Raw genomic sequence first — 15,070 nt, forward strand, 5'->3', positions numbered from 1 at the left:
GCTCGTTACCGGGATACGCGAAAGCGTCACGTTGGCCTCGCGTGCGGGGCAACGTGTGTGGGGCAATGTAACGTATACGCCAGGGCGGCCAAATGTGTAGAAATGAAACATTAAATTACATTGGACTCCCTTTGAACCCCTTCGCACTGCCACCCCCTCCGCAGCTGGCTAGCCGCCCATTGTCTCTGGCCTCTGACCCCCTTTTCGAGGGGCAGGTGTGGCTTGCACGTAGATCGCGCACGTAGCTGAAATTTTAAGCACTCCGCAGGACAGAGGAGGATAGTCAGACAGACCGCCGGCGGTTTTGTTCTGAAGTGCGCTTTAATAGTTGGCCGTCTGCAGCTGCCGCAGCCGCAGCCCTAGATGGAAAATCGGAAAAGTGGGAAAGTGGCAGCGGACTGCCGCATTTATGAATGTGGCGTGCCGGCAGGCCAGAGTGCTGTTTAATAAAACGGCGAGGAAAACGGAAAACAGAACTCATGGCACTGCTGCAAACACGAACTGAAAGTGTAATTATGCAGATGTTTGAGGATCAGCCACAGCAATGATTTATGTATGTCTGCCACAAACGTCGACCCTAATTACATCTGCAGCGACTGGGACACCGAAGAACGCATAGAATTAACCCAGCTCACGGCTCTCAGCCCACGGCCCACACATGAAGAGCCCGAGAAAATCGCCTTTCACCTGGACAATCATGAATTAAATCAGAAATCCCAGACTTGAGGACACGAAAGTAATTAACTCGACCTCGGTCGTATGCCCAGGGCCATCATCAATTTCCCGAATTGCCACACTCCGCCGGGAGTTGGTGTTAATTCTCGTCTAATTTGTGATTCACCTGTCCGCCCTCACCTGTCCGTCCAGGCCAGCAGTTAAAAATCCTTTAGGCCAACATAAAAATGCCATTAAATCTGCCGGTGATTATCCTCGTTCTGTGGATGTTTGCTGGCAAAGGGACAAGCTTAGTTCTATCGGACCGTGTACGAAACTAGAAACATAATCAATTTTACTTAATTATATATTACGGAAGAATAATAGAATGAAACACATTAAGGGAAAGTATTAAATTAATACAAATTTGTATAAAAGGTTTTTAAAAAATTACTTTAAAAGTCATTTAAAAGCCGACCTTTTTAATTATTTTAGAATTAATAAGTAGTGTTTCTTATATATGAAATAATGAGACATAAAAAATAAAACTGTTCAATCTTTTTGAAAATACCCTTAGAATTCGGGAAATAAATAATGAATCAGATCATAGATAAAACTGACCAATCTATTACAAAGTACCTAAGAATACTGCACATGAGTTTATTGCCTTTCCCAGAATAAATAAGACCAAGAGTAAAGTCATATATTTATATTTTACATAATATTTCTGCTCTTTGATAAGACACAATAAAACCACTTCGGCTTCCTAGCAACAACTGTAGTTTGAACTAATCTCCCGCAATTGTGATAAATATTTGTCTTGAAACTCCGCCCTGGCCGCAAACCCATCACGATGCCATCTTCAGGGCCGACCAGATATCCTTTGGTCACGCACACCAGTGTCCGGACATAGTTTTCCGCACTAATACACAGACATGGGGGATGGGTCATGGACACACCATACATATCTCAGCCGAGCTGTCCCTGGTGTTATTGTTATTTTGATAGTCCCATTGCATTTTTTACATAGCTCTCCGAGGCTGGCGTACATTGTTTACTGATGGCCATAATGATTACTTATTTCGAGGATTACCAACTCGCTCCACAGAGAGCTGCCTCGTTTTATTGGCATTGTTAATATTTGCTTTGTTGGCATCCTTGGTTTATTTGCTCAGGATTTGCAAGAATACCAGAGAGTGCTCCTTACGCCCACTCCACTCCGGAGATACACGCTCATTTAGTTTTATTGCGCATTTTGGATTGTGGCATTCGGAAAATTTAGCCGGTTGCTTTAGTATTTTAAAGATGCCTTCCCCAAGCTACCAAAATATGCCAGCTATTCCTTTCCGTTTATTTACTTGAGGATTGCCCACCAAAAGCTGCAATTAAAATGTTGGGCTTTGTGCTGGGATTCCTGAGTATTCTTCCTCGTATATTTTATGAGTCAAATGAGTTCTGCGTAATAATTACATTATTTTTAATGCCTACGAAGCTGATGTGCTGTCTGAACCACAAATGAATTTCAAAGATACCGAAACGAGTAATATTTTCGCCGTATTTCAAGAACCGCGAAATTATTTTTCACTTTGATTAATGGTACGGAGAAAATCAAAATGAATGCCAAATAGGCCAACAAGGAAAGGCCGCGCGAAGAAAGTTCCTCGATTCATAAATCACAGAGATGTTCATTAATTCGCCGCTTGACAATTGGTCAATGCTCGCGATTTAAAATGCAGAACACGGGGCCACATACAAAAAAGCCGTGAAAATTGTACGAGCAAAAACACAACAAAAACAGCACTCAACTGCCTGTCCAGGCCACAGAAATGATTAATGACAAATTATTGTATGGGGCCAGGGAAAATCATGAGAAGCAGGCCCGTTGAGTACAAGGAATTAAATGTATTTAAATGATTATTACGAAGTTAAAGTAGGATGGAGAGCGCGAAGGACCATTTGATGTGCTTCTCAAATAAGAAAAGCAAATAAATCATGAATATTAAGTTGCCCGGCGGAGAACAAAAGTCAATTGGCCAAAGTTTACTGGGTGAAAGTGGTGGGGGAAACGGCCGGAATTGCTAGGCCACTTGAGAGCTCAACGGCTTAGAAAATAACCACCCCACCGTCCCGAAAACCCACATTGCCTTTCATTTGATTAGACGTCTGTCGTCCAATGTCCCCGAACTCAAACCCCCCGAGGGGCCAAAATGTTTATGCAATTTGATTCCATTTTTCGATCCAACTCCAAGCAATTGAACGATGCCAGTCCAACGCACACACACCCGCTCTCTCCCCAAGGATAAGTCGATTAGTGCGTCTGTGTGGGCTGGAAAACCTACTCTGAGGCTATTTTTGGTTTTCATTTATTGAATTCCGACCTAACTGGAAAATGCTCCCCGTGCCTCAAAAGGATTTTACAATATTTTTCATACTTCTCTGCCGCACTTATTGAATTCAGATTCGGTTCTCTTATGTGTGAAAAGGCTTAGGCATTTGGGCACTCAATTTTTCACCGGCAGAAAGTGCACAATTCCTGGGGGAACTAGGTATTTTTCTGATTGAAGTGGGTTTGACACTTAAGTGCTAGCTTTTTACCTGCCTATTTAATATATTTTGATTACCCTGTTAGAATTACCAAATCATTGCTAAAACACTGAAGTCAAAATGATTAAAACAACATAAAAACATTAGAGAGAACTTTTAAATTAAAATTGCTAACTTTTATTTGTCTTAAAGCTTTCCTTATAATATAAACAAAGTGATAAAATACAGGGTCATTTTATTAAATATATTGATACTAAAAAATTTTATTTCAAACATTCCCTAGTATATTAAAGAACTGTATAACAAATTATATAAATAAAAGACAATACGATTTTCTTTTTACAAGCCTTAGGATAACAGAGAATTAATTACATTAAATCCGAGGGCAGACTTTATTTCACTAAGGACCGGCTTATGCGATTCTTAAAGTAAGACCTTCTTGATGCCACCTGTTTGTCAAGTAAATGCAACGAAAATCTTATGGTTAGCATAAAACACACAATCCCCAAGCCGCAAATGAAAGGCACAAAATCCGGGCAATACAGGGGCTCAGCCGAAAAGAGGAAAAGTGGGGTGAAAATAAGAAACGGGCGGAAAATGAAGGGTGGCGGAGAGGCGTCTCAAGCTACGTAATTTCGACCAAGTGGGCGAAACAAATGTGGAGATTGCAGGCCCGAAAATTCCGCCAGGGAAAACCCACCGCCCCCTTTGCCACACCCCTTGACCCACTGCGACTTTTTCATATTTCCCGCTTCAGACAAAGTCGAGTGGGGCTTCAAAAACGCAGAAGAAAAGCGAAAAAAGATGCCGGCAAATGACAAGCCATAAAAATTGAGTATACGCATTGGTTGCTTAAAGGATCAAAGGATGAGCAAAGTTCCTCGAGCGTGTGTGTGCGTGTGTGCGTGTGTCCGTGCTTGTGTTTGATGGCATTCGATTGGCATTTTCAATGTATGTAAGTGGCTGCGTGTGTGGGGTAAAAAGTTATTGCATCATAATTTCCCCCACTAAGCATTTATATTGCACATAATTACATGCCCAACGATGCCGTCTATAAAATGGATAAGGATAAAGGATATTCCCACGCACACGCAAACAATGCAAATTGAGGGCCACATAAATGTAGGGACTATCTTCCAGCAGGATTCCTTAGCATAGATACACGGGAGTCCCTTTAACATCAACCGGGTCTGTCTCAAGAGGAAACAAACTAAGCTGCCAATACTTATTTAAGCTTCTAGACCTCCTATAAAATAATACTGTATAAACTAAGGGCCATTGCTTCTGAGTCTAGTAAGTATAACAATAATATTTTTATAATAAACATAAATTAAAGAAAAACACAGACACACGTTTGCAAAATATAAAATAGAATTTAATGCTGGTTATATTTTTAGAAATAATAAATAAAGAAAAAAAAAATAAATAATATTAAGTAAAAATTTAATAAATGGGACTATAATATTATTATCAAAGTGAATAACAATTATATAAAATAAACAGTATTGATTTTTATACTTTCAAAATTGTTTTGGTACACAATAATAATAGTTTTATTATAATTTTATAGATATACAAAATTATTTACACTAAAACCAACTACATATTTAGTAATTAAAATGGTAATACATATCCTTTAAAAAATACCAATGTATATAAATACTTTTAAGCCTCCGAAAGCCAACTAACCAACCGTAGAAACAGATTGTATGACTATTGGGGCAATACGAAACGCAATCGGATTTTTAATGGCGGTGGTTCCCCTCAGTAGGGCATTCAAATATCATTGCAGACGCGATTCGCGGGGGAGGAGAATGGGAGTGTCGGCGAGGCGATAAAAATGCGTGTTAATGTTTATGCCGCCGGCAAGCCAGGACAATTGTCCTGCGGGGCGCCGAGCCGAGCTTATGGCCCAAACCATTATGGACAACTGCAATGGTGACAATAACGCGTCGCTGATACTTCGCACCTGAGACCCATTCCCCGCCCCTCGCCTTTTCTTCTTCACAGGTGGTTGGCGCCGCGCCCAGAAGTATGCTATTAAGCAGGAAAAAATGCGACCGCCACACAGGACCTCCACCGAAAAGCTGCCAAAAAGGGGGAAAAAGGAATAATGGTTGCATGTGCGAGTGGCGACGGGGTGCAAGTTCGCATAGCACGAGCACAACAATTCGCTGACACAGCGGCCTGCAAATGTAACACAAATTTTGCGGTTTTGCGGCCATCCCATTTAAGCAGCCGGCCTGCAACAGCAATAATAGTAGCTTGTAAGCTTGTTAGGTGTGAAATATGCCTTGGCACAGCCCGTTTTTGCCATTTTGTTTGGCTGCATATTAAATAAATAGCATTTCCCCCTGCCGATTGGCAAATCGATTGTGGCGAAAGGCTTGCCGAGCATAAATCGCATTTATTGCCTGTGCATTTGGGGTGAAAATTTTAAAAATAATATTTTATTTTGAACGTTTTTGTTTTAATGGGAGTGCTGCGAAAGATAAGGATTGTGTTGCAAAACAACAGCCGAAAAACTTATTTTTTATTTATGTAAAAATAAAAGCGGAAGGAGGACTTTTTAAATAAATGTATTATTTAATACTTTTGTATATTATAAAATAAAACAAGGTTAATACCATTTAAAGATAGTATTGTTTAAAAAACAATTTTGTAAAACAAATAAACAAACATTGTGGTATTAATTTGTATAAAATTTTAAAACTCGTACGCAATTTTTTTAATGTTATCTGTCTTACCAACCCTACAATCTCCTTCTCATTTTATTTTTCCTCCCAATTTCTTCTCCACCTTAACTAAATAAGGAAGAAAATTGTAGCAAATTTGAACAAACATGTATTTTCCCTTTTAAACGACATGTACCTTTACAATTACATAGAAATAATCATCAAGTGGTTCCACACCCACTGCTAATTGTTCAGTTTTTGGCCCACAAGGCATTTTCCCAATTAAATTGAGCATAAATCCAAACAAATGCTAGACTCTGATTTCCCTGCCTCGGGCAGTGTTTAATTAAACGCGCGAAAAACGTTGGAATTTTAATCGTTTAATTGAAAAACTTTAACCGTTAAGCGCGTGGAGGGGGAATTGAATGGGCATGGCCTACAAAAGCATAGTTTTAATTGTATTATCCGACTGTTGGTCACCTCGTAATAAAGTTTGCTAGCTTTTCATTCTGGCAAGGACACTTTATTTTAACCCGAATATTTAATTGAAGTTAAGCAAAAATAAAAATATTTAAATCATACACGAAGCTAAATTTGATTTCTGATCATAAATAATAAAATTATATTATTATTATTACTGATCATATGGTAAGAACATAAATATATAATTCTAACATTCCTAAACTGTGTTTTTTCTCATAATAAAAGCTATTTATTTACCCAGATCGTTTTTAACTCATTAACAAACATTAGATTTAAAACTACAAAAATGATTACAAATATTTTTAAGGAAGCAATGCTTTCAGTAAAGTTTTGTTGATATACAACAGTATCACCGTAGAAAATCCACCGAATCCAGCCGTTGAAATCGAACTTGTGTCCCCATCCAAAAACTGGTTATAAAAACTATGAAAACTTTGACGCGAAATCGTCAAACGGATTTCAGAGCGACACTTTTTATCGCCTGGGGTTTTGTTGCTTTGTGGCGACTGCGAAAAGCGGGGAACGTTGGCCTATGAGAAATTGCGACAGCTGATGGTTGACAGGCGTCGCTCATACGCACCATGTGCCGAACCCGAGCCCGAAGCCGGAGCCTGTGCCTCTGATGAACGTCAAAGTGAATGGTTTTTCCGGCTGCGTTTCGCTGGGCCGGGCAACATTAATTGACACGTGATAATTTAATTAACGTGGCAACCCACGAGCCTGGCAACTAGAAAGATCCAACGGCGGGCACATCGAAGATTCGGAGCCACGGAGGAAGGATGGAGACCTGCTCGACTAATTGGGTCAGCATTTGGGCACGGAAAGGGGAGCGTGTGCTCATCCATTGTTTTCCCATCGGCCCAGGGCCACCGTCCCCGGTGCCCGGAATGGAGTAGAGTGTCTCTTAATTACGGTGTGCGCGTGTTGGCATAGAGGGCTTTTCTTGTTAGCCCCAACACCAGCGGAGACCCCTGGAAGCCCTGGCACCGCGAGAACCCCTAGAATCTGCGCCTTCGCCCTCATTAACCACTCGGCATTGTTCGCCACAAAGTATGCAACAATAATTGACAAGGCGCAAAGCGGAAGCAAAACGCAAACTAAACGAAAAGGGAGCTTGCCACCGGAAGCCTCCTCATTCGCTTCATTATTCAATGGAAAAATACTGTTTATGATTATTAATTATTATTAATTATGATAGGAAACGCTTTTTCTTCATTTTTTGTCGTAGTATTTTTATTAGTATTTTAATGATTATATATTAATATTAAAAAAAAAAATAAAATGCAACGAAAAATTAAAATAAAATTGTTCTTAAATAAATGAATAAATAAGTCAGAAAACATTCACAAATTTCCAGAAAATGTATTCCAAACAGAGTTCTTCTGGCTTTCCAAAATAACACTTAAAGAATAGAAGGGCAGCCCGATACCCTGCTTTGTTTGTACTCCAAGGTACAAGGCAGCAATATACCCATTCTGGCCGTGTCAAAGCCTGCGATTCCAATTTATTTTCAATTCCAGCAGCCAAAATAAGATGAGCCAATGCGATGTATTTGGCACACTCAATTTACTTAGCAAGCGCATTAAAATTAAACCTGATTTGCCCCTTGAACGGCTCGATTTCGTGATGTTGCAGTTGGCTGCCTTGGCCGGGATTGGGATTTAATTACAAGGGCCAGAGGGGCTCCTGCAGTGCCAGTGGCAATATAAATGGCAATGGTGATGGTGATGGCGATGGCGCTGGTGAAAGCGGTGCGCTTGGCCCGCATCTAAGCGCATTAAGTATGCGCCGCGTGCGCCAATTAGGTTGAGTCAGCTGGCCGGACTTACGGCCAGTATTGTGTGCACACTTCTTCGCGCTCGCCTTGGCTGTTTTTCGTCGCCTCCCAGCCAATGCGCTTACAAACCAATTAACCTTTTGCAGTGTAATCGCCTCGGGTTCCATTATTAGCCGGGCGAAAGGTGCGGATTTGCGAGCCACTTATTTGTCTCATTTTGCGGTGCGGACAGCCCCAGGCTGGCACTCGCCTTGGGCTGCCCATTAGCAAATCGATCGGAGCCTGCAAATCTTAGGGCCGCGTCGCCGATTAACTTGTGGTCAAATCAAATGCGATTCAATATCCCAGCAACGCGCACAGCTCCACTCGCAATCTGCTCAAAGTAAAGCTCCATTCAATTCGGCTAAATAATGGGTGCGGGGGCTGGGCCTCCTAAGACCCTAAACTGTTGCTAATTATGGCAATTTGGAAATTTCATCGACTTTTAACACTACTTTCCTGACGCAAAGGAAGACATAATTAGAGCAAATATAATTAGATTCTAGTAAGACAGACTAATACCTAGACTAGACCTACATAGACTATTCGTATTTTTTATAAAGCCTATTTTTGTCTCTTGTTTTACCTTTTTGTCATTTTCATTTTTACATAACTCATGCTCTAGAACAGCTTGTGAATTACCCTAAAATTTTATATAATTTTTGCAAACATTTAACTTACATTTTTTGGTTTTAGAATTTTTTAGACTTCAGCTGCCTTTGTTATTTTTCTGAATGTAATCTCCTTTTTCCCTATATTATTTTTTCAGTTCGCAAAAGTTCGCTTATGTCACAAAAGCACTTACCAGTGCATTAACCCGTAAATCTACGAACATCATTCTAAACTGTAACCTTTTGCGGCATTCCAATTTATTTCGCTCAGTGTGGTGGCTAACTCTGCTCAACGAAACTCAAGCGAGTGCACACTCCACACCTAGCTAGTGCACCCACCGCTGCCAGCGGGTACACACTTGTTGCTCACGAGGAGGAGGGTGTATCGGCTAGCAGATTATCAGTGATCTTGAACGTATTTTTTTAATGTACTCACACTGGTCACACTGTTATTGTCCTTTTTTCGAAGCTTTGCGTTTCTCATAAGAGGTTTGTTTTGTTTACTTTGTGAATTAAAATGCGATTTAAAGTACCTCAATACAAGCCAGCAGGCCAACATGAGCGACAGTGAGGGAAACGAGAGTTTCCGCTCGGCATTGGAAGCCCCTGCAGTGGATACTCGGTATCCACTCGGAAAAGGAGAGGTGGAAAGCCTGCGAAGGAAGTTGGATCGCATTGTTTTGATCCAGCAGACGGACTCGAAGTACTACAAAGCCGTGGAGGACATGAAGGATCAGACCAGCATATCCTTGCTGGTGGAGCCCAGTTTTTACGGGCGCCACCAGGCCACATCCGTTTTGGCGGTGGCCACGGCCAACGAAACGTACATTTTCGACATAAAGGCACTCGGCTGCATATTTCCGGAGCTGGCCAGGATCCTGGAGGCGGAACATCCGCGCAAGGTGATGCACTACAGCCATCGCATCGCCGATCATATGCACCACAAGCACCGGCTCACCTTGGGCGGAATCTGCGACACCTTTGTGGCCCTATGCTTGGCCCGGCAGGAAAGATCGCCCTGCTCCCTGCCGGAGGCTATATCCCTGGTCTTTGGCCTACCGATGGAGGACCTCGTCTGCGAGGAGGTGATCGGCGCCAGCGAATCGCGGCGAAACTTCACTGCTCGCCCCCTGAGCCGCAGTCAACTGAGGTACATTGCCAGGATGGTCCAGCTGCAACACTTAATGCACGACCGCTTGATCTACGGCAGCATTTGCGCCGAGGTGCAGCGCATGTCCTTGGCGTTCAGCCACAACTACTCGGGCTTCCGATCGTGCGATGTGGCCATCAACATGGGACCCAGCAGTCGCTTCGGATTCCACCTCATAGATCCCAGCTACAAGACGACCGCCGACCCAAGAATAACGCTGCCCACGCCCGACGAAATCGATCGGCAAGAGTTGGAGCACAAAAAAAGTCGCAACTAACTCCGGTCGATACAAAAGAGGCCAAGACTCTATAAGTCACCTCCAGAATATTGGTTTAAAATCACCTTATATAAATAAGTCCATCCCTTCGCATGCTGGCAAGCTCGCGGCTTTGCATGAACTGCTTTTTTATTTAGTTAAGTTATTTTTTATGTACAAGTAGTTCGGCATAGACAAGTTAAATGAAAAATGCATAGGGATCATAAAAAATGTATCATTTAAAAATATTAATGAACTAAAAGTTGCTACACGTTTACTTATTAACGTTTAAATATTGCAATAAGAAACGATAAGGATTATAACATTTTTTATAACAAATTTACCCTCTTTTATTATTTTGGGAACATCAAGCCTATGAAATATATTTGATTTTTATTTTAAAAGACCTTTGGTACGCTATACTGAGTACTTTTATTTGTTATATATATAAGCATTTGATGGATAATCCAATGAATTTAACAAGCTATTTTAGGAATATCTTACAAGGGATTCTATTAAGAAATGCACCCAGTTTATTTTCAAGTGTACGAGCAAAAAGCATCGATATCGATAGATTGACAGATGTGTATTATGTTGGTCACCCTAAAGAGAATTGCGAATCAGCTGGAAGTCAAGATAAAAGGTGGGAAAGAAGGCAATAACTTCAAAATCTTCGCGATCAATAAATAAAGTGGGTCTGGGTGAGCAAAAAGATGGGCAGGAAATCCAAGAAGGCAATCCCAAGAGATCCACAAACCCAGAAGGCCATCAAAAGCGAACCTTGTGAGTTCAATAAAAAACATAGCGACGGACAGTGCGCTGTTTTCATTAAATCAGAAGATCCCGCTGAAGACCCTTATCCGCAAACTGAGTTCTATGAAGGTAAGCTCGAAGACGGATGCAAACTATGCAATGCCTAACGATCACTCCCTTTTAGTGGTCATGCTGGATGCAGATTCGGTTAAGGAGGAGTATGCCCCGGAAGATCAGGATGAAAAGGACCACGAACCAGAGGAGCAGGAGATAAGCTATCATTTGGCAGGGCCCCCAAAACTCTGCTCAAAATGCTTGCAGGGATTTCCCATCGAAGAGTTCGCCAGCCATGACTGCCTAGCAGTGAATGATCCCCAATCGGAGGATGAGATCAGCTACCATTTGGTCGGCCCACCAAAAATGTGCTCTACATGCTTGGAGGCCTTCCCCATCGAAGAGTTTCCCAACCACAGCTGCAGGGACATCAACGCAGACAAATATCCCTGCAAAATATGCCCGAGGAAGTTTCGATACAAATCTCTGCTAGTTGTGCACCTAAAGTGAGTTGAATACACTAATATTTTCCTAATTTTTTGTAGCTCAGAACCTTACTTAAATCAGTAAAATTAATCAGTTTAAGTCTTGGCAATCTTATAGAAATTCTAATCATAGTTGAGCGTCCTAGGACCCTTCTAGTCAAGCATAATTTTTCTGTGAAACCTAGTTCTCAAAAACCAATCAACTAACTTTCGTTATTTTCCACAGAAGCCACCTTAGACTGCAAAAGGGAGAGAGAATCCCGGAACTGGAGGCAACTGAACCAGAGAAAACGAAAACTGAAAAGGCCAAACATAACTTGGAGTTCAACTACTCACCAACACCGCGGTGGAAGTTGTCTCGGCGGAGAGCAGAGATGATGAAGCGCAGCGAATTGCGCGTAAAGCAGAAACTATGCCACTATTGCCCCATAGCCTTCTCCAACGAATCCCACCTGGAGAAGCACCTGAGGGATCACCATGGTGATCTCAATAGCTCCACCGAGCTAATCATACCAGATGCGAATTTTGACAGCACAGATCTTACCTGCGTCAAGTTAGAGAATGAGGAAACGGCATAAAACAGAAAGGTATCTCTAATAGTCAATTATAAATGACTACATAAGCTATTAATTAACATTTATAGTTATCTATATCCTACTCTCCACTAGCTTTCATAGCTTTATATAAAAAACGGCTAGCCTTAAACTTTAGTTTTTATAGTAGTTCAAGATTTTTCACTTTTTTTATGTATTTCTAATTCATAAAAAGAAATAAAATAATGTCAGGTAAATTATATTTATAAGGTTTTAAGTTCCATAATAAGTTAAAACGTAAATTAAGCGGAAGGCAATTGAAGAAATGTATTTATTTACATCCTTACATTTAATTGTATTATTATTGCGATTACATTTATACCCGAAATAAATTTGGTAGATAAGGCAAGTTTTTCATCCAATAAATTTGTTTTTAATGGCATTAAAATAAATACTGACTATATGCTTTCATTGAATGTATCTGTATGTGGAACGACCACAACGCATCACATATTCCTTATTGATCAAATCAGCAATTCTTTCTTTAATAAATGCTACGTTTGGGATAAACAAATACCTCAGCTCCTCTACAACGTTTGAAATTAATTGCGGATGTTCCAGTTCCTTGTGCTTTTTCATTATGCGCACTATTGCAGCATCCGTTTGTTTTTTTCGCTTTAATTGTAAGACGGAATCTTCTTTCTCATCAATCCTTCTAGTTTTAGTCCCATTCGCAACCTTGTTAAAGTTAAGACGGCGCTTTTTGCTTGTGAAATTCGTGTTGACCGCCACAGAAGTCCCGGAACAAATCAGGAAGCTGGTACTTTTCCAAAACTCCAGTGCCTAAATGAAACAAAACTCATTAGAATTGGCCTCAACAGTGATATAAGATATGAACACACCGGTTGCAGAATGTCCATTGGTGTGCCCAACCTATCCTTCAACTCTTCCTCCGTGAAACTTTCCTTTTCGTTGAACAGCAGCAGAATCGACATTTGCAAAGTGCTTACCTCCAGGATTTTGGTCGACTGACCCAAATTACAAATTATCTCGCCGGAGGATAAGCCGTGGTGAAAGACAACCTTTCTTTTCGATTTCTCATACTCGGTGTGGAACATTTTAAACTGCTCCACCGCTATCCGTAGTTCCTCCGGCAATATGAGATTGAAATTCGCATCAAGACCTCTGTTTTTGAAGTACTTAAGGCGAAAATCAAAGCACAGCCGAACACCCATACTATCCATATAATTTTGAAACTGACCAACTTTTGTCCTCGACTTTTCTAAATCGTCCAACTGATTTTTTAAAGTATAAGTCAAATCAACACCAAACTTTTTGGTCAGCAGCGAAATCATTGTCGACTCATTTCCATCCCAGACTGATATCTCTTTGATTTGTCGAGCTCTAAGAGCTCTCCAATATTTTTGAATAAACTTATCCTTTTCGTTTATGAACTCCACAACTTCAACAATCTGTTTAAGCTCTTCAAGGATATCTCCCACGGACTTGTTCGTCATCAGTTCGTTTGAGTATATGACCAGCAGCCTGATAGGCTCAACTTTCTGATCCATTTTGTTTAAAGTATCTGAACACACCTCATCGATTACGGCCACCAGATTTTTGTGGTCCCGCATTGCCCGTGCCAACGGACTACGACGAAATTTCAAAATGGCTTCGACGTACTCTTTGCCTCCCAAGGATTTCGCAATAGCATTCTTCAGCTGCAAAGCAAGGTGTCTCTTCACGAACCCCCTAAACTGGACGCCGTCATTTATTTCTGGCATGGCTAAGCACCAGTATTTGAGGAAGTGTTTAAAATGGGTGTAGGTATTGGATAGGATGATCCTTTGGAACTCGGCCAGGGTCTCCGACTTGTAGAAACCCACTACCTCCTCAGTGAACACGTTGTTGAGCTTGGAAGGCACTGACACTTCCTGCCTTTCATCATTAGCATACAGCTCTACAATTGATTGAAGCACCTGGTACACCAGTAATTTGGATTGTTCCGTAGCCTTGTGCCTCAAGATCAGGGTAATGGCGGTGACCAGTGCCCTATCAATGGGACTAAACACGACCTCCTTCCATCGTATCATGGCCATGCGGTATATCTCATGGATATAGTCATGGCCCTCAAACCGCTCCCGCTTCACCCAATTTTGGTTGAGGTAACGACATCCTCGGTCCAATTCCTCGCAGGCTTTCCAGTACTTCTTCCAATGTCCCACGTACTCAACGACCAAGTCTTTGTCATCCGCAATGTTTTCCATTCCTTTAGATATTTCCTGTAGCCGTGAGTTAAGGTACAGGGTCAGGCCACCGTACAGATCTTTCCCGGGATCCTGGGAACGGACACTTGGATTGTGAACAAAGCTCGAGCAGTGGAGGTACACGTAGTCGTGAAACTTGATAAGATCCATGGGGGCAAGTGGAATGTTTTTATCGAAGAGCTGCTTCAGAAATACTAACTCCTTCTGCCAGAGGTGCTCTAAAGATTCGCGGTGACGATTCCGTCTTGCCGCTGAAGATTCTACGTAGTTGATTTCATCATTCATTTTTAGCGACTTGATTCACTTTCTATTACAGATAAGGCCGGAAAGGACTTTATTATTGAGGGGAATCACTAGAATTGATACCGGCTCACCTGCTTCCGGAGTTTTAAATATTCGAGGAAATCCGAGGAAAAATTTCTGCAGATTCTAGCCAGCTTTATATTTGTAATATTTTTATATTTTTAATAATTAAAAAATACAACAAAGACATCCAATTCTTCTATTCTTTATGCCAATGATTATAAATGTTAATTTGTGTAGTGATCGCAGCTATTATCAGTATAGAGATGTTCTAATTTCGATAGTTAAGCTATCGATAGGAAAAGCACACAAAAACAAAAACTTTTCCAAAATCTGTCTGCCAGCCACATAAAAGCCGGCAGGTGGCGCTTTAGAATATTGTTTTGCTGAATTTGTATAAATTCATTTTCATTTTGCTCCTCCTAGCTCAGTAAGGCGTATCTAAAGTCGAGGCACTCGAAAATGTCTGCTGGCTTAAGACTGCAT

The 15,070-nt window shown here is 41.2% G+C and overlaps 3 protein-coding genes across 6 annotated transcripts; 2 read left to right on the top strand and 1 right to left on the bottom strand.

The window, feature by feature from the left end:
• Positions 1-9,211: 9,211 nt before the first annotated feature.
• LOC108028099 (protein Exd1 homolog) lies at positions 9,212-10,528 on the top strand. Of its 3 annotated transcripts, none has more exons than XM_017099746.3 (2): positions 9,212-9,272; positions 9,335-10,528. In XM_017099746.3, exon 2 carries the CDS (start codon positions 9,341-9,343, stop codon positions 10,208-10,210), a length of 870 nt encoding a protein of 289 aa, XP_016955235.1. In that variant the 5' UTR covers positions 9,212-9,272; positions 9,335-9,340; the 3' UTR covers positions 10,211-10,528. The 3 variants fall into 3 exon arrangements, with proteins under 3 accessions (XP_016955235.1, XP_016955233.1, XP_016955234.1); XM_017099744.3 differs by having other exon boundaries at positions 9,221-9,272; positions 9,332-10,528; XM_017099745.3 differs by having other exon boundaries at positions 9,231-9,272; positions 9,328-10,528.
• A 278-nt stretch (positions 10,529-10,806) lies between these two features.
• Positions 10,807-12,345, top strand: LOC108028129 (zinc finger protein 234). Of its 2 annotated transcripts, XM_044095112.2 has the most exons (4): positions 10,807-11,071; positions 11,127-11,502; positions 11,708-12,068; positions 12,125-12,345. In XM_044095112.2, the coding sequence occupies exons 1-3, from the start codon at positions 10,903-10,905 to the stop codon at positions 12,057-12,059; spliced, it is 897 nt and encodes a 298-aa protein (XP_043951047.1). In that variant the 5' UTR covers positions 10,807-10,902; the 3' UTR covers positions 12,060-12,068; positions 12,125-12,345. The 2 variants fall into 2 exon arrangements, with proteins under 2 accessions (XP_043951047.1, XP_016955271.1); XM_017099782.3 differs by having other exon boundaries at positions 11,708-12,345.
• Positions 12,317-14,821, bottom strand: LOC108028818 (cullin homolog 1). Its single transcript, XM_050886244.1, has 3 exons — positions 14,656-14,821; positions 12,917-14,588; positions 12,317-12,857 (listed from the first exon to the last, which is right to left on the bottom strand). Exons 2-3 carry the CDS (start codon positions 14,564-14,566, stop codon positions 12,483-12,485), a joined length of 2,025 nt encoding a protein of 674 aa, XP_050742201.1. The 5' UTR covers positions 14,567-14,588; positions 14,656-14,821; the 3' UTR covers positions 12,317-12,482.
• Between the last annotated feature and the right edge of the window lie 249 nt (positions 14,822-15,070).

This window comes from Drosophila biarmipes, chromosome 3L (genome assembly GCF_025231255.1).
Source record: "Drosophila biarmipes strain raj3 chromosome 3L, RU_DBia_V1.1, whole genome shotgun sequence".
NCBI lineage: Eukaryota > Metazoa > Arthropoda > Insecta > Diptera > Drosophilidae > Drosophila > Drosophila biarmipes.